Here is a 19,268-nt window from a genome sequence, read left to right as displayed (position 1 = left end):
CTTCATTACTACATTGCTCAATGAGCAATTTAGAAAAGATTGTTGAGTAAGACCTTTATTGCTCCATGAAAATCTCATTTAAAAGGAGCTTTCGAATTCTTCAAAATTCTTTGAAACGTTTCGGCATTTGTCAAGAGCATTTGGTTTTGACATAGCTGTATTACTGTTGGGGAGAGAAATACTGTTTTATGCAGAGAAGAAGCTACCCACTCATTTACTACATTCAGACAATACTAGGTTGCAACCAGCTGGTGTCACTTGGCTCAGGGAATGTTCTTTGTTCAAGCAGAATGCAAGATCCATCCTGCTGAGCTCTTTTGCTATGCCCAAAGTTAAGTGTGGCTCCTTGAACAAAGGAGTTTCTAAACTGAAAGTTTGCTTCTGTGCCTCTGTGAAGACACATGTCATTACACTGAAGCTCTGTTCCTCAATAGAATCACATGTGACCTGTTCTAAAGAAAGAATATTTTCCACTTCTTGCACAACTGGAACAGATATAAACAGTAGACAGAACATAAAGAGAGAAAATCACAGCAAACTGAAAAGAGGAAATTCTTCATTTGAGCAAAAGTAAAGACACTGTTGAGAATATTCACCTACATGACAAATCTAATCCCACCCAACTGCACTTAATCACGAACATGGTGAAACAATTTAGAATAGTCTGGTTAGGTTTTGCATCAGTTTCTGCTGAAAAAAAACTATTTCAGGAGTTGTCTCTGTTGATAAATGGGCTGGTAATTAATCCAGGTCACACAGCACCCTGGAACTGCCTTGTGGAGAAGAGTCAAGCGTTGAAGCCTTGAGCAAGCTGCAGTTCCACAGCGCCCCAGAAGAAAGGAATACGACACCACCTCTATACCTAGAAAACCCTAAAAAGGCCACTACAAGTCAGAATGGACCTGATAGCATATGCATGATGGTGTCTCGATTAAGGTTTAGGCCAATGAAGATCCAGCAGTGATTTTCCGATATTAATGCCCCCTCCCCAAGTCCTGAAGCTTCCCAGGGCAAAAGGGATCCTTAGGGAGTCTTGGAATCTGAATGAAGGAATTTTAAACTAAACTAAAACGAAAATTAACATACCTGGGTGATGACATCATAATCATTTACACCCAGCGAAGTTGTGCAAAAGGGTTTCAGCCAATATATAGCAACTCCGATTTGTAGCATTCGGCTGAAATCTTGTTGCTTAGCTTAGTAAGTCACATGAAAGTATGCTCATTGAGGCACTGGCAATGTGACGAGTCCATAAGTGCCATTGATTCAAATGGGCTTATTCTACTTGCAACGTACTTTAACACAGTGAGTAGCAACTAGAGTAGACTTATTTGAATCAATGGAATTTATGGAGGTGACTCACTAAATATCCACTCAGTGGGCCTACTCTATTGCAACTTACCACACTAAGCAATACGATTTTAGCTATTGATTACCTTATCCTCCACAAAACTGTCTGATCCCCTTTTAAAGCCAGCCAAATTAGTAAATATGTAGTGAATTCCACAGCATACTATGTACTGCATGAAATAATACTTCCATTTGCCTGTTCCAGTTCTCTGTCCACCCAGCTTCAGTGGATGACTTTATGTTCTAGTTATTATGAGAGCAGGATAAAAAATGTTCCTCTTCTTCATTTTCTCCACAGCACGGCTAAAATCCTACTGTGCAGCCCTGTCTGCATGAGGGGAATGTCATCACTGGCAATGGAAGATTGTCACATAGTCTTGTCAGCACTTCCCCGCCTGTCCTCGCAGCCAATTGCTTAGCAGTTGAGTGGGGAGACTCATCTCCTCCCCCCCCCCAATGCTGGAATGGTCAGCTGCAGGGAGAGGCTGGGAAGCACGGGTGGGACTATGTCCACAATTGGCCTGATGTCACCACCACTGGATGTGTGGTAACTCTGGTTGTGGGGGGACTGAACCACAGTGGCAGCTGTGTTGCCACGCTTCGTCTTTGTACCTCTGGATACAAACAGGAAGTGCACAGCTGTAGTCTGAACACAATGTAACAAAGTTGGGTACATCCTAAAACTGGATCAACTTTAAGCAACCATCAACCATAATGAGACTTTCAAGGGAAGTGAGAGATTTAAGCACAGTCTTCCTAGTTCCAACCCTACCCCCAAAAGCTTTCATCACCAAGTAAGGAATCGAACCCAGTTTTGGCCCATAGCCCTACCCACTACCCCACACTGGGTATCTTCTTCTTCTTCCTTAAAGTATCACACAACATACTTATAGTAAGAGTTCTTTTATATCATTACATGATGATTAAAGATCATCATCCTCATCCTTATTTCTCAGTATTGTTGATACATGGAAACTGACCAAAGTGTCAAGCCTAAAAAAGTTCAGACAATATAACATGTTGCAAAATCACTGCTTTTTTGATTTCAGAAAGCAAATCAGCATCTATTGACAGCTGTTTTAGATTGGCAACCAAAGATACAAATCCATTTGCGGAAACCAGTATGGAGAGAAAGAGGGCTTGGTCTTACTTCCACACACTTTCCCCCTCCTTAATGTTTACTACATTGCAGTTGTACTTTCTGTAGTTTTTGAGGTCACTTCTTGATGAAACTCCCAACTTCTATAAGGGAAGTATTTCTTTGTGCTCCTCCCAGTACAGTGTTGTGGTTTCATTTCTACAACATGAGATGGCTGGATTTGATAATATGGAGGAAAATACATTATTATTTATTCATGTATATATTTAGTGAAACTGCTTTGAACACTGAGAAAAAAATGTGTAAAAAGATCTGTACTAATCAAGTGTTCTGACAATGATATAGACTGAAAGCATCTACAGTACTTCAAATGCACAAATATTCTTCAGATCTCTTTTCACTCCTCCCAGATTAAAATCAAGGAAGTTCTCCCCACCCCCAAGAATGTCTGTGAATGCTAAAGAACAACAAAGAAGGTAGAAAGAAAGAACTATATTTATTTCTAATGTATTTATTTAAAATATTTTTATCCTACCTTTCTTCTTAAAAGGACACGGAGGCCTGCATAATTAAAAATATTTAAAAGCTAAAAACATTAACTATACAAATATTGAAAGAGAATTAAACAAGTATCATATTTTAAATGGTAATTAAAATCAATAAGGGACGTGGTGGCGCTGTGGCTAAACCACAGAAGCCTGTGCTGCAGGGTCAAAAGACCAAGCGGTCGTAAGATCAAATCCACGCGACAGAGTGAGTGCCCGTTGCTTGTCCCAGCTCCTGCCAACCTAGTGGTTCGAAAGCATGCAAATGCAAGTAGATAAATAGGGACCACCTCGGTGGGAAGGTAACAGCGTTCCGTGTCTAAGTCGCACTGGCCATGTGACCACGGAAGATTGTCTTCGGACAAAACACTGGCTCTATGGCTTGGAAACGGGGATGAGCACCGCCCCCTAGAGTCGAACATGACTGGACAAAAATTGTCAAAGGGAACTTTTACCTTACCTAAAATCAATACTTCAAACACATTTAATAGTAACTGCATGGAACAATCCGATTTGAAAAGCCCCTTTCAGACTGCCAGTCAGTCATTAAGGAAAAACCTGTCTGAAGAGAAAGGTCTTTGCCTGGTTGTGGAAGGACAGCGAAGATAGGGTCTGTGACAAACCCAGACCTACTGGGACCTGCCACACGTTAACTAAGCTGCCACCAACCATTCCCTGTAAGAAGTCACACAGACCAGGGATGGATTTTTAACAAATAAAAGAATAAGGTTTATTTAAAACAACACACAGGGAAAATAAAATGATCAGGTGAATAAGATATAGTAACGTGGCTTAGTCTCATTCATACATGCATACAGTTTGGTTCACACAGAACCCTTAACTTGAAGCACAGACCCTGAACCTATCAGTTCTGGCTAACCATACAGACACCTGAACCTATCAGGTTGGTACTGACACACAGTAGTACCCTGTCTGACACACAGACTCCCACACCAGCTTCTTCTTCCCAGCTGTTGCTTCGTCACATCCCAGCGTCTCCACACACGCTCCACATATATATACAGTACAGCCCCTCCTCCTGATGTCCCGCCTTCCACTCCCCATAGGATGGAACTTTCCCTCCAAACCCATGACAGACAGGTAACATCAGTGCTGTATGTAACACCTCCCCTCTTTATAAGTTGTTTTGTAGGGGGAAAGCTAAGGTGCTTTTTCCCAAAAAAACAACCTGGATAAAACACACAACAACAGTTATACATACAATATCATACTTACTTACACTTACATTCTAAGTTAACCATATCAATTAGGCATTTAAACATTTACCATATACATTACATCATTTTACCTTTATTCATACAAACCAAGTTCAAAAAACAGGTACATTTAACTTTTTGTCATCAATATATATACATAGTCCATGTTTCTTTCGCCGTCTTCATTCTTCAGGTCTTCTTGACAAGGCGTCAGCAACACAGTTCACTGACCCTCTGACCACCTTCACTTCAAAGTCATAGTCCTGTAGGTTTAAAGCCCACCTCATAAGTTTGCTATTGTGGGTTTTCATTGTCTTTAACCATTGCAGTGGTGAATGGTCAGTGCACAGAACAAAATGTCTTCCCCAGATGTAAGGCTTGGCCTTCTGGATCGCGTAGACTATGGCCAAACACTCCTTCTCCACGGTTGCCAAATGTCTCTCACCTTTTTGAAGTTTCCTACTCAGGTAGGACACTGGATGCTGGTCACCATTCTCATCCTCCTGGCAAAGAACTGCTCCTACCCCGCTGTTAGACGCCTCGGTGTAGATGATGAACTCCCGGTCGAAGTCAGGAGCACGCAGCACTGGATACTGGACGAGCGCCTCCTTCAACCTCTGGAACGCCGCCTCACAGTCGCTGGTCCACGGGATGCGGTCATCAGCCTTCTTCCTCGTCAGATCGGTCAGCGGAGCCGCAATCTCACTAAACCTCGGGATGAACTTTCTGTAGTAGCCCACCAACCCAAGAAATGATTTGACTTTTTTCTTGGTGTTGGGTCTAGGCCAATCACGAACTGCTTCTATCTTAGCCTCTAGGGGTTTTATCACTCCTCCCCCTACTATGTGACCCAAGTATTTTATTTCTGGGCTACCCAGCTGCAGTTTGTTTTCTCTGCAGGGCCTAGGCCAAAGCACTTCCTCCCCTGGGTCAAAGTGCCTCTCCCTGCCTTCCTGGTCATCCCAAGCTTTCTTTCTGACCTTTTGAGCTTGCAGGGTCTCTGCTGCTAGCTCTAGGTTTCTCTTTAGGTCATTCCTTAAAGTGCCTATATATGTCACAACGTCTTGTGGGTCATCCTGGGTGATCTGCTCCCAATTTTGTTTGATCAGATCAAGGGGCCCTTTCACCCTTCTCCCAAATAAAAGTTCAAACGGACTGAACCCGGTACTGGCTTGTGGCACTGATCGATAAGCAAACAAAAGGGATTGCAGCTTCTGGTCCCAATTGTTTGGATTCTCTGCCAAGTAAGCCCTAATCATGCACATTAGAGTCCCATTGAACTTCTCAGTTAACCCATTACTTTCAGGGTGATAGGCAGTGGTTTCCTTGTGCTTAATTCCACAGATTTGCCATAACCGTTTCATGAGCTTCGATGTGACCGATGCGCCCAAATCTGTGATTATTTCTGAGGCAAATCCCATCCTGGACATATACCCCACCAAGGCATCTGCCACTGTGTTAGTTTCAATGTTAGTCAAGGGTATGGCTTCAGGGTACCTTGTGGCATGGTCCACAATGGTGAGAATGAACCTGTTCCCCCTCTTTGTGGCCTTGGGCAAAGGTCCCACAATATCCACCCCTATGCATTTGAACGGAGTGTCAATCACAGGCAAAGGGCACAACTTTGCTTTGGTCCTGTCACGGTTATTCCCCTGCCTTTGACACACATCACATTGTTTACAGAACTCCCTGATCTGCTTCCCTATGTCAGGCCAGTAGAAATTCTGTGTGATTCTCTGCTGTGTTTTGTTCACCCCTAAGTGTGCAGCAAACATGTCAGAGTGCCCCCTTTGTAAGATCATGGGGCGATACTTTTCAGGTACCACCAGCTGACTTCTGATTCCATCTCCCCCTTTTGAGATATTCCTCAGGGTCTCTCTATACAAAATCCCCTTTTTCTCTAGAAATCTCACTGGGGTTTCAGGTGTTAGCTGGGCGTCAGTCACCTGTTCAAAACACTTTTGGAGAGTGGCGTCTGCCTTTTGCTCTTGTCCAAATCTGCTGTCTGTGGCTAAGGTTTCCACCACAGCTTCTGAACTCCCCCCTGCTTCCGTCTCTGGCTCATCATTACCCCCCTGAACTGTCCCCGTGGTGGCTTGTGAGCGTGTAATCACTAGCACCCGTTTCACATGTTCAGCCAGGTCATTTCCCACGAGCACGGCTGCTGGCAGAGTCGATGAAATTGCTAGCCGCCAAACTCCCCTCCAGCCTTGAAAGTTGACAGGTACCTCCGCGACTGGCAGTGAGATTACCTGCCCCTCAATCCCTGCCACCTTCATGCTCTCATTTGGGATCACATATTCCCTAGGAATAATATCTGGATGGCACAGGGTCACCTGAGAACAAGTGTCCCGCAGCCCCCGATACTGACGGTCAAGTATTCCTACGTCCACCCCTGCTGTCTCAAACAACTGAGAATCTGTTCTCACCAGCAGGCAGCGCCTGACCTCTACAAGAGGACCATTTTCCTCAGCCTGATCAGCAGAGGTAGCTGTTCCAGATTGAGTAGCCATGGCAACAGGCTCCCTCAGTGACAATGAGCCTTGCTCTTTCTGGACACAGAACACAGCTTTTGGCTTGGTTCCACTCGAATCCTGAGCCACAATTCCTTTTAGCTGCTTTAATTTCTCACACTCTGAGATTAGATGGCCCTTTCCCTGACAGAAGTAACATTTTCTGCTATATTTTGAGTCTTTCTCATCCTGTTTTGGTTTTCCCTCCAAAATCTGAGGTCTTGGTTTCATGTCTGAGGGCTTCCCTTCACCATGGGCCCCTCCCCCTTGCTGGCTTTTCCCTGGTCCCTGAGAGTACTTGCTGTAGGTTTCTTTGGGTTTACCTACAGATTTCCCCTCACCCAAGGGCTTTCTTATTTGGGAAATAAAATCTGCGATCTCGGCTGCTTCGGCCACAGATTTTGGTTTCCTTTCCCTCACCTGGAATTTCAGTTCCCCATGCAGGACTGAATAGAACTGTTCCAGCGCTATCAAGTCTTTGAGCTGCTGAAAGGTCTCTGTCCCCTCCTGAGATAGCCATTTCTCTAGCAGCCTCACCAATTGGGCCCCCACTTGGGTAAAAGTCTGCTCTGGTTTCTTTGTGAGGGACCTGAATCTTTGCCTCAGCTGTTCCGCATTTATCCCATGTCTGGCAAACACCAGTTTTTTAAACTCTGCAAAATCCCTCATCAGTTCCTGTGGCATCTCTGAATAAACCTCAGCCAGGCTACCACTGATTAAAGATCGCATGATGGTCATCTTCTCAGTTTCCCTCACTGAGAAGTCCACAAACGCTCTTTCCACTAGGGAAAAGAACACCTCAGGACAATCTCCCTTGTGGTACACAGGGAATTTCTTCAGGTCAGCTTTAGACAGTTGGCCTCCCTCAGAATCCCTATTGTTATTATTGTTCTGGTTCATCAGTTCCAGTTTTCTTAATTCAAACGCCATTCTCTCTCTCTCCAATCTTTCTTCCCTTTCCATTCTCTCTCTCTCTAACTCAAATTGCCTTTGTTTCTCTCTTTCCCTTTCCTCCATTTTTTCTCTCTCTAACCTTTCCTCCATTTCCCTCACCCTCAGTTCATGCTGTTGGGCTAGGAGTATTTTTCTGAGCTCTGGGTTTTGTTCTCCCGTGCTGTCACCTTGCACTGAGCCAAATTCATCCTCAGAACCTTGGTCAACCTGGGGGTCTTTCACTTCACCCATTTCTGCCATTTGGCTTCGAGTCAAGGGCATAATCCCCCCCCTAGAACAGGCTGCTTTAAAAAGTCAAGCCTCAAAATAAAACGACCACTTTTTTTTTTCTTTTGCCTCAGAACCAGCTTTCCCTATAGATTGCTGCTGTCCTTCAGCACCAATTTGCAACAGTTGCGAGCTAGAGTCTACCCCCCTCTGCTGGGCCTCTCAGCAGGCAGGCTAGCTCACTGCTATTTCACAGTTTTGCCTCAGCTTTTTTCCCGCCAAAACAGGCTGCCTCAGAGCTCCCTAATCTAGTCCCCAATCTGAGGTTACACGTTCTTCTACTAGTGCACCCCCCCGTGAGGTACACCTAGAAGATTACCTACGTGCTCTCAGATTGTCCCTGACTAGACCCCCCTTGCTCTGGGCACACTTGCCAAGGCTTTGCTGGACCACTGGACAACTGGACCAGTCATATCCCACACGCTGGACACCAATCAATGTGACAAACCCAGACCTACTGGGACCTGCCACACGTTAACTAAGCTGCCACCAACCATTCCCTGTAAGAAGTCACACAGACCAGGGATGGATTTTTAACAAATAAAAGAATAAGGTTTATTTAAAACAACACACAGGGAAAATAAAATGATCAGGTGAATAAGATATAGTAACGTGGCTTAGTCTCATTCATACATGCATACAGTTTGGTTCACACAGAACCCTTAACTTGAAGCACAGACCCTGAACCTATCAGTTCTGGCTAACCATACAGACACCTGAACCTATCAGGTTGGTACTGACACACAGTAGTACCCTGTCTGACACACAGACTCCCACACCAGCTTCTTCTTCCCAGCTGCTGCTTCGTCACATCCCAGCGTCTCCACACACGCTCCACATATATATACAGTACAGCCCCTCCTCCTGATGTCCCGCCTTCCACTCCCCATAGGATGGAACTTTCCCTCCAAACCCATGACAGACAGGTAACATCAGTGCTGTATGTAACAGGGTCAACCGGGCTTCCCGTGAGAGAGAATTCCAGCATCTGGGAGCAGCGACACAGAAGGCCCTCTCCCATGTCCCCACCAAGTGCACTGAGGGAAAGGCCTCCCCTGATTTTTATAATGCCCAAGCAGGCTCATACCTCTCAAAATGGATGGAAACTCAGGAAAGCCTGGCCCCAGTGACACAGAGAATTTGGTTGGTTACAAGTCACTTAATCGGCTACAGAGTGACAGAACTAAAGTGAAGAAAATGGATTTTTTGCACTAACACAGCTCTTGGTGAGCACAGAAAAATACAGGCAACTCGACACCTCTGTCCATACTTTCTGTGTCCCTCAATACATACCTACTGTGGAGGATCTTGATGTTGCCCATTATTAGGCAAAAATTATCTGATATATTTATTAACTGTACTGTGGTGCTTCAGACACAAACAAAGACAATGCTCTATATTGTTGGAAGCTGGCTGGTTATTTTGTTTAACCATCATGCAATGGGATAAAATAAATCTTACAATGTGTGAATTGTGGAGTATTTTGTGCTCACAGTGAGAGTCCTAGTGTATTGCAGGGTATAAAGATGCCCCATGTCCAAAGCAACGTTTCTGTGAATGTGCTTCACCCAGAGCTAGAAAATACAAGAAGGAATAATAGTAAGATAAAATGATATGCACACTGCTTCTCGTGTGAGGTGTATCCTGACCATAATAAACTGAGGCGTTCCATAATAGCAAAAATTGTGCTTTCCCCTAAATAGGGCCAAACTACTGACAAACAAACCATTTTTTCTTATTTCGCTGAATCATAGTTCTCAGAGGGTGGGGGAAGAAAGAAGGCACAGGATACATTGTCCTGTCTGGGACAAAAAAGTATCTCAAAAGCAAAAATTAATAGATATATTGGCATAATTTTCCCCTACCGATTTTTCATTGATAGGGGAAAAAAACGTGTATGGAACAAGGGATCTCTGTAACGCTGCATACTGCAGGGAGCATAAGACATTTTGGAGTCCATTCTAAATGGACTCTACAACAAAATATGGGGCGGTAAAAGTTTGTCCTGGTGCAGGAAAATCAAAGTAAAAGATGGAACAACTGTTCGCACATGTAATAAACCTAAGTAACAATTGTCATATTAAGTATAGAGTGTATACAGCACTCCACAGCAAACTTGTGGATGCTGGGTATTTGCCCTCGGCATCTGGGTTTGAGCTGTATGAAATCCAAGCACTTCATTTTTAATTGAAAACGCATTCCCAGAAATAGCACTACTTCAAAAGGAGTAAGATACACAGAAGGCACCACAATAATATGGCTTGCTTTCAAATCTGTTGGAAAAACTACTGACAAAACAGATCCAAAGATATGGTGATGATAATGATAATATTCTGTAACTTTTTAACACTTTATTTCTGATCCTCTTAACTTATGCAGACTAGAGCCAAAATTATATATCTGTTAGTAGCTTGAGGGAATATCTTCAGCTTTTGGATTCTATTACAGTAGGATGGATGGGTGTGTATGTATGTGTTCAAACTTATAAGCCTGCATTCTTGTCAAAATAACCCAGCATTTTCAAGAGTTCGAATGCACCCAAGATTTAGTCTACTGCAGATGCTGCAATGCTCCTCAGTCAATCCCAGATTTTCTCAGTGCCCACCTTATCATCCACTCTTAACCCAGGCTGCAAAGTGGAATTCAATTTGAATATTGCTCCCTTAGAAAGTATCATCCGTCCCACCAATAAAATCATAACATTTAACAGCCATTCTCAATGTTAATCATATGGCCCCTGGGGGGCCCTGGTACATTGGAAGGGAGGTACAGACTAGAAAGAATTCTTCACACACCACCCTATACAGCACTATTATGCAATTTATACAATCCTGATTTGGCCTATATTTTTAATTTTGATCATGTTTATAGCCATGACCAAAAAAAGGCTGATAATGACTAGCACCCTCTTCACGTTTCTATTTGGAATTTTCATAATCCTTAAAGACTGAATTTTACAGCAAGTAGCACTAGTAACTGTCCTGGCCCTGAAGGGTCAAAAACCTGACACATGGCGATATACAAAAGTAAGGTAAAGGTTCCCCTTGACATTTAGTCCAGTCTTATTCGACTCTAAGTGGCAGTGCTCATCCCCATTTCCAAGCCATAGAGCCAGTGTTTGTGCGAAGACAGTTTCCATGGTCACGTGGCCAGCACGACTCCACATGGAACACCGTTACCTTCCCACCAAGGTGGTACCTATTTATCTACTTGCATTTTACATGCTTTCAAACTGCTAGGCTGGCAGGAGCTGGGACAAGCGACGAGAGCTCACTCTGTTGCGTGGATTCGATCTTACGACTGCTGGTCTTCTGACCTTGCAGCATAGAGGCTTCTGCGGTTTAACCCACAGCACCACCCCGTCCCTGTTAATATACAAAAGTACTGAAACTAATATAATGCAACAGGAAACCATGGGGGAAAACAGCACAGCATGATCTGACAGGTCTGTCTGCAGCTTTTAATTTATCAATCAACTGCAAGTAGCATGTTTGCCAAGATGAATATGCTACAAAAGAACATAGAGATTTTGCTGTGACCCTTTCCTTCACACCATTTTTCCTAAAACATAAAATAAATGCATTCTTACAGATAACAGTGGCACATTTCTCCTAGTTCTGGTCAAATTAGAAGAAAGATGATGCTCAACATAATAAAGTGTTGTAGCTCTTTAGTGGAGCACACAGTTTGCATTCAGAAGACAGCAGGTTCCACTCTTCATATCGCTAGGCAGAACTAAGGAAGTCTCCTCTTTGGCTTCCTAGATAACGGGTACCAGCCAGCAGAGATAATACTGTGTTAAACACAACAATGATGTGACTCATAATAAGGCAGACTACAATGATTCAAAGACACAGCCCAATTAAAATGTTACGTATGCACTACCAGCTTCCCTAACTTGGCATGTTCCAGACAGGTTGGAATAGAAGTCCCATCATTCCCAGCCCTGCTATGCTGAGGCTATAGCCCAACAAACTTGGAAGATGTCAGGTCAGGGGAAAACACCTTACACTAGACATTACATAAATGGTTCCTCAGGCTGATACGGCATCCAAAGCCAGTGTGTATGTGGGGGGGGGGTTGTAGTGGTAAGAGTGGCAGTGGATTAGGATGCAGGACAGGTGAGCTCAAATTCCCACCCAGCCATGAAGCTCCCTGGGTGACCTTGAGCCAGTCACACACTCGTTGCCCAAACCTTTCTCACCGGGTTCTTGTGAGTTAAAGCGGAGAAGAGTCATGCACACCACCTTCAGCTCACTCGAAGAAATATAAACGCAGCACATAAAAAAAATTAAAGCTCCTCGATTTAGAACCTTGATATGTGTAACAGCAGCAAGGAAGTCTTGCATCCAGCTACAACATACACTAAGGACACACAGGTTGAGACATTGGCAAGGGCATATGGTGAAGAGTTTTACATAACATAAGAGCAGCCCTGCTGGATCAGGCCAAGGGCCCATCTAATACAACTTCATGTATCTCACAGTGGCCCCACCAGATGCCTCTGGGAGCACATGAGACAACTAGATACCTGTCTCTTGATACCCCTCCCCTGCATCTGGCATTTGGAGGTACCTTCATTTTAAGACTGGAGATTCGTTCGTTTTGTTTAGTCGTTTAGTCGTGTCCGACTCTTCGTGACCCCATGGACCAGAGCACGCCAGGCCCTCCTATCTTCCACTGCCTCCTGGAGTTGTGTCAGATTCATGTTGGTTGCTTCGGTGACACTGTCCAACCATCTCATCCTCTGTCGTCCCCTTCTCCTCTTGCCTTCACACTTTCCCAACATCAGGGTCTTTTCCAGGGAGTCTTCTCTTCTCATGAGATGGCCAAAGTATTGGAGCCTCAGCTTCAGGATCTGTCCTTCCAGTGAGCACTCAGGGTTGATTTCCTTTAGAATTGATAGGTTTGTTCTCCTTGCACTCCAGGGGACTCTCAAGAGTCTCCTCCAGCACCACAATTCAAAGGCATCAATTCTTCGGCGGTCTGCTTTCTTTATGGTCCAGTTCTCACTTCCATACATCACTACAGGAAAAACCATAGCTTTGACTATTCAGACTTTTGTTGGCAAGGTGATATCTCTGCTTTTTAAGATGCTGTCAAGGTTTGTCATTGCTTTCCTCCCAAGAAGCAGGCGTCTTTTAATTTCGTGGCTGCTGTCTCCGTTTGCAGTGATTATGGAGCCCAAGAAGGTAAAATCTGTCACTGCCTCCATATCTTCCCCTTCTATTTGCCAGGATGAGATGGGACCAGTGGCCATGATCTTAGTTTTTTTGATGTTGAGTTTAAGACCGTTTTTTGCACTCTCCTCTTTCACCCTCATTACAAGGTTCTTTAGTTCCTCCTCACTTTCTGCCATCAGAGTGGTATCATCTGCATATCGGAGGTTGTTGATATTTCTTCCGGCAATCTTAATTCCAGCTTGTTATTCCTCCAGTCCAGCCTTCCGCATGATGTACTCTGCATATAAGTTAAATAAGCAGGGAGACAATATGCAGCCTTGTCGTACTCCTTTCCCAATTTTGAACCACTCAGTTGTTCCATATCCAGTTCTAACTGTTGCTTCCTGTCCCACATATAGGTTTCTCAGGAGTTGGATAAGGTGGTCAGGCACGCCCATTTCTTTAAGGACTTGCCATAGTTTGCTGTGGTCCACACAGTCAAAGGCTTTTGCATAGTCAATGAAGCAGAAGTAGATATTTTTCTGGAACTCTCTGGCTTTCTCCATAATCCAGCGCATGTTAGCAATTTGGTCTCGAGTTCCTCTGCCCCTTCGGAATCCTGCTTGTACATCTGGGAGTTCTCGGTCCACATATTGCTGAAGCCTACCTTGTAGGATTTTGAGCATAACCTTGCTAGCGTGTGAAATGAGCGCAATTGTCCGGTAGTTGGAGCATTCTTTGGCACTTCCCTTCTTTGGGATTGGGATGTAGACTGATCTTTTCCAGTCCTCTGGCCACTGCTGAGTTTTCCAAACTTGCTGGCATATTGAATGTAGCACCTTAACAGCATCATCTTTTAAGATTTTAAATAGTTCAGCTGGAATGCCATCACCTCCACTGGCCTTGTTGTTAGCCAGGCTTTCTAAGGCCCACTTGACTTCACTCTCCAGGATGTCTGGCTCTAGGTCAGCAACTACATTGCCTGGGTTGTCCGGGATATCCAAATCTTTCTGATATAATTCCTGTGTATTCTTGCCACCTCTTCTTGATGTCTTCTGCTTCTGTGAGGTCCCTTCCATTTTTGTCCTTTATCATGTCCATCCTTGCACCAAAGGTTCCTCTGATATCTCCAATTTTCCTGAACAGATCTCTGGTTTTTCCTTTTCTGTTATTTTCCTCTATTTCTTTGCATTGTTCATTTAAGAAGGCTCTCTTGTCTCTCCTTGCTATTCTTTGGAAGTCTGCATTCAATTTTCTGTAACTTTCCCTATCTCCCCTGCATTTTGTTTCCCTTCTCCTCTCTGCTATTTCTAAGGCTTCCTTGGACAGCCACTTTGCTTTCTTGCATTTCCTTTTCTTTGGGATGGTTTTTGTTGCTGCCTCCTGTACAATGTTACGAGCCTCTATCCAAAGTTCTTCAGGCACTCTGTCCACCAAATCGAGTTCCTTAAATCTGTTCTTCACTTCCACTGTGTATTCATGAGGGATTTGATTTAGATTATACCTGAGTAGCCCAGTGGTTTTTCCTACTCTCTTCAGTTTAAGCTTGAATTTTGCTATGAGAAGCTGATGATCAGAGCCACAATCAGCTCCAGGTCTTGTTTTTGCTGACTGTATAGCGCTTCTCCATCTTTGGCTGCAGAGAATATAAAGACTGGAGATTATATATCCCAATTATGGCTTGTAACCCATGTGTGTGCTCCTCTTCTGTGGCAAAGGACCTTCCCATAATAGAGACATGAAAAAGGAACAGAGAGAGACCACCAAGCAGGCAACCAACATACCTCAAACAGTTCAAATGGTACCAATTTGTTAGACCAACCGTTTAATAGAATTTGTTTACTATTTCAGTAGAAGGGTAGGGTGAGGGTGGGAGAGAATACTAGAATGCCATCTGGCCTTGCTTTCCATTATTGAACTCAAATTCCCTCCTTCTGGCTGCAATTCCTTATGGAAGCAGATTGAAGCAAAATTCTGCCCTCATCGCTTCTTGTGGTGCCCATTCGAAATAGTCAGTGCCAGAAAAATAAATAGTGATCTCATTCAGTTTAATATTAGACTGCAATAGGACGCGCCAGAAAGGAACACTTTCTTTTTCAAATCCCTGAACTGCATGCAGCCCAGATGTATGTTAAGAAAAGGCCACATGCAGTGAAAGAAGAGGCAAGAGACAAAATGAAGGGTTTAGAACTATACTGATTAACAAAACCCTGGTACGCAGGTTTGCACTATAGGAAAATTAAATGCAGTAGCTTGGTTACCTCCCTCCTCAAACTAATATAAGGTGACCTTGGGGCCATAAAGCAGCTACCAGTTTCAATCCTGGCTCCTCAAGACCCACAGCCCTAGGTTTTGGCGCAGGAGACTTGTCTAAATCAGTCACCCTCAAACCAGGTAGACCTAATGGATGCAGCAGGAAAAAGCAAAGGTCTACAAGCCAGGTATGTGCCTTTAATTTGTTAAATGTACATTCCACTTTTCCTCCAGGCAGTCTATAGTGCAATGAGGTACCTTGAGCTCAGAAACAGCAATTAGTACAAGGCCATCCAGTGACTTTCACATCTAGGGTATTCTGGGATTTGAAATATCTTCTCCAAAAGTATCTTTCCTCATCTCTGGTTCCAATGTAACCCTCTAATCCACTACATTGGTACTTGCAGTAATTATGAGAAATCACCAACACCCAGAGGTAAAATATTTAAAAAAAACTGAAATTCTTTATGCAGTGTCGAACAGGCCAATGCACATAAACAAATCATCAAAGCCAACTGGCATCTACAAGAAAACCCAATGAAGCGACCCTCAATTCTCACACTGACCAGAATCCTATTGCAAAATACTGTAAGACATTCAAAAAGGAAACTGTGCAAGCAGTTTTTGCAGTATTCTGGCATGCTGTGACGTTCCAAGACATATACATAACTGGGTGCACAAGTGAATGTGTGGCCTCAGCATGTGGGGTGTACTAATTCCACAGGATTCTGGTAAAATAAGGGGTGCCTTACCAGTACAAAAGTGAAACCAAGAAGGATGGCATGCTTATAATAGTTGGCTTATAAACCTACAACCACTCTGGATGCTAGGCAACACAAGGAACACAGTTATGCACAATTCTATATCTTATCCCTTCCTCCTGACAGGACACTCATCACTCCCACCACTAGGGCCATCCTATTTACAACTGAAAACATCTTAACTGTAACCAAGAGCAGCTTGTATTCTCACATAGTGAAATGAGCTACCCACCTCCAAAGCAAGGGCCCATGGCCCACCAGTATGACAGTTTACACTTATCAAGAACATAGGTTCCACATTTTGGAAAAGAAAAAAAAAAGACAGAATGACCAACCGTGCAATAAAAGAAGTATCTTTTCATTCCTACCAGAAACGATTATAAGAGTGTTTTCCTTACTGGAGAGTTAAAATTATCTACAACAGAAGGGCTGCACACCGTTTCTCCTCCATGCAAACACAGAAACATAAATAATCTGTGTAATATACACTGGGAGTGTGCATAAAGAGGACTATTTAGTTTTATGTCCACTGTAATGCAATGCAAGACGGCCCCATCCAAAACATTTCAGAACCTAATTTTCCCAATTCCCTCATTTTTTAAAAATAAAAACCATGATGCTTTTAGATATTATTATTCTTGCATCCTGGAGAGAGAGCTAAGAATTCAGTATTATCAAACATCCTTATGTTTCTGAAAAAAAGGATCAGCAGGAATCAGCCAGGCCAGCACATTTTCACCAAATGAAAAGATGAATTTGTTCTCTCGTTTTTTCCCCTTCTCTCTACTTTGCTTAATACACATTTAACTATTCATGGCAGTCTGTAACTCCTAGTCAAGGCCAGATAATGCCTCTGGTGAGAATGTCCAACAATACCCTTTACATAATACCAGCCACAGGACTTGGTCCCTCCCCGCTCGCCTAAACAGTAACACACACTAAACAAAACTGCTATTATGACAGGAACCTCTGGCTAAATGGCTGCCTTTATAGCTTCTGTAAAAGAGACAGAGAGAGAGAGAGAGAGAGAGAGAGAGAGAGAGAGAGAGAGAGAGAGAGAGAGAGAGATGTTTCCTTTCAATGAGTTTTTTTTTAAAAAAAAAAAAACTTTTCTTCTTCATCATCTTCCTCCTCGTCGTCATCACCATTAATTGCAGCCGGATTTAGGAGCACGAAAGTAAACAGCAGGCAAAGCGTGGCTGGCTTTTTTCCTCCGGGGACACGTGTCTGCTCGCTCCCACTCAGCTGCCCACGTGAAGGGGACTCGGGGGGGGGTGGGTTCGCCACATTGCGAAGGAGGAGCCCCCGCGGGTGGGAAAACCAGGCTCCCCGTTCAGGGCAACGACGACGACGACGACACCCCGGGGGGGGGGGGTATTTGCCACACGCCAGGCTCCCGGCAGCTGGGCGACGCCTCCTCGGCTTTCTCGCACGCCGCCTGCCCGTGCCAACCCAGACACGTCCCTTACACACCTTCCCAAGCTCTCCTCTTTACCCCACCCCGCCTCCCCGCCAAACGAAAGCACAGACGGCAATTTAAAAGGTACAGGCGAGCCCTGACGTGCCCGGGGCCAAAGGAGTCTAAGGAGGGGTGGGGGAGGGTAGTTTGCCCACATGGGCTACTGGCGGCAAACTGCCCCCAGTAGCCCATGTGGGGCAGAGGGGCAGAGGCCGTCCTTTCTTCCTAATGAGACACGAGGGTGTGTGTATGTGTGGACTGAGTTGTTGTCGCGGTGTGTCGAGAAAGCCAGGAGTCTCTTATGCCTTCCAGGAGCCGGACAGGCACATCCGTGGGTACCCTGGAGGGCAAGAAGTAGGGGGTTTTTTTTTTTGGGGGGGGGTCAGGCGCCGACCAAGAAGGGTGGAGGGGAGAGGACCTATTAGAAGGGGGGGGGAGAGAAGCCAAAGGAGGGGGAAGCAGGACAAGAGGAGGATCGTCCCGGAGGGAGGAGGGCAAGAAGCTGGCAGGAAAATGGGGCAAAAGGCAGGCAGGCAAAAGGGGAAAGAAAAAGGCAGCGGGAAAGGGGAGGAAAGTTGCCGGGCCAGGCGGGCAGGAGGGAGAGCGAAGAAGGGCACGGCGGGGTCGGGGTAAGAGGGCTGAACTTCAGGCTGCCCGGAAAAGACGACGACGACGGGGGGGCTTTCCTTAGCAAGGCAAAAACAAAAACCCAAAAAACCCCTTTCCATCGTTTCGGGGGGGGGGGGACGGAGATCTGCCTAAGCCCATTCGCAGGGGCCGGGGAAAGGTGTGTGTGTGGGGGGCGTGGTTGTGTTCTCCATTAACGGGGGCCACTTCAGGGCTGCTACAGGAGGCAAAGGGGGGGGAGGCAGAGAGAGTGGGGCGCGAGGGGGGGCGAAAGAGCAGAAGGGGGAAAGAGACAAAACTCTGCAGGCAGGTAAGTGGCGCGAGAGAGAGTAGCTAGGGACCAAGTAGAGGAAGGCGAGGCAGAGAGGAGCGCGTCTCACGGGCCGATCATCACCACCACAATCACGACCCCCTCCCCTCTCACCTGTGTTTCAGGGGCTGACTTTTCAGCTCATAGTAGGTCTTGGGCTCCTCGTGGAACTCCTCGCCCACCTCGAAGTCCGGCACGATCCCCGATTCCGCCTGCATGGTCCCCTTCTCTCCGGCTCCCGCCGCCACTGGGAGGGAGAAGGGGAAAGCCACGTCGCCCTCCTCGCCCCGACGAAGCGCAGCCTGCCTGCCCGCCGGTGCCCGCCCTGCGCCGGGGGCTCTCGTAGGACTCCAGCCCAAGCCTGCGCTTGACTTGCTCGCGGCGCTTTGCTGCGCGACGCTTTGCCCGCTGTCAGCTCCCCCGGCCCCCGCCCCCCTCCGCACACACCTTCCTCGCGGTCCTCCCTGGGACTTGTAGTTCGTCAGGGGCATCGGCCTGGGGCGTCCGCCCGGCTGGCTCACTACAGCTCCCACAAAGCCCCGTGACGTTGACGTCAGAGTGAGGGCGGGGTAAAGAGAGGCACCAGCGTGCGTCCTGTCAATGTCAGCACGAGCGGCTTGCCAAGGGTATATCGGCGGCTCGGCCCGCAGTCCTGGCTGTAGAGCGGTGCTTGGCTTCTCAAACGGGAAAGCCTTGATTGCACTTTGTTCATGCTTAGGGGTTCTGCCGCCTTTATTATGCCCTCCGCACT

General features: G+C 45.6%; 1 protein-coding gene across 7 annotated transcripts in view; it reads right to left on the bottom strand.

Moving 5' to 3' along the window:
* Positions 1-18,949, bottom strand: part of MITF (melanocyte inducing transcription factor) — a 178,578-nt gene extending 159,629 nt beyond the window's left edge. For 2 of the 7 annotated variants that reach the window (XM_020791051.3, XM_020791055.3), the window contains exon 1: positions 18,632-18,939. In XM_020791051.3, coding sequence (XP_020646710.1) covers positions 18,632-18,735 — 104 coding nt within the window. In that variant the 5' untranslated portion in view covers positions 18,736-18,939. Of the gene's footprint in view, positions 1-18,631 lie in introns of all 7 variants that reach the window. The other 5 variants (XM_020791050.3, XM_020791049.3, XM_020791052.3 and 2 more) reach the window with 5 other exon arrangements.
* Between the last annotated feature and the right edge of the window lie 319 nt (positions 18,950-19,268).

Source organism: Pogona vitticeps, chromosome 2 (assembly GCF_051106095.1).
Source record: "Pogona vitticeps strain Pit_001003342236 chromosome 2, PviZW2.1, whole genome shotgun sequence".
Classification (NCBI taxonomy): Eukaryota; Metazoa; Chordata; class Lepidosauria; order Squamata; family Agamidae; genus Pogona; species Pogona vitticeps.
Note: the sequence above shows the minus strand (reverse complement) of the source record. Positions and strands in the feature narration are given on the sequence as shown.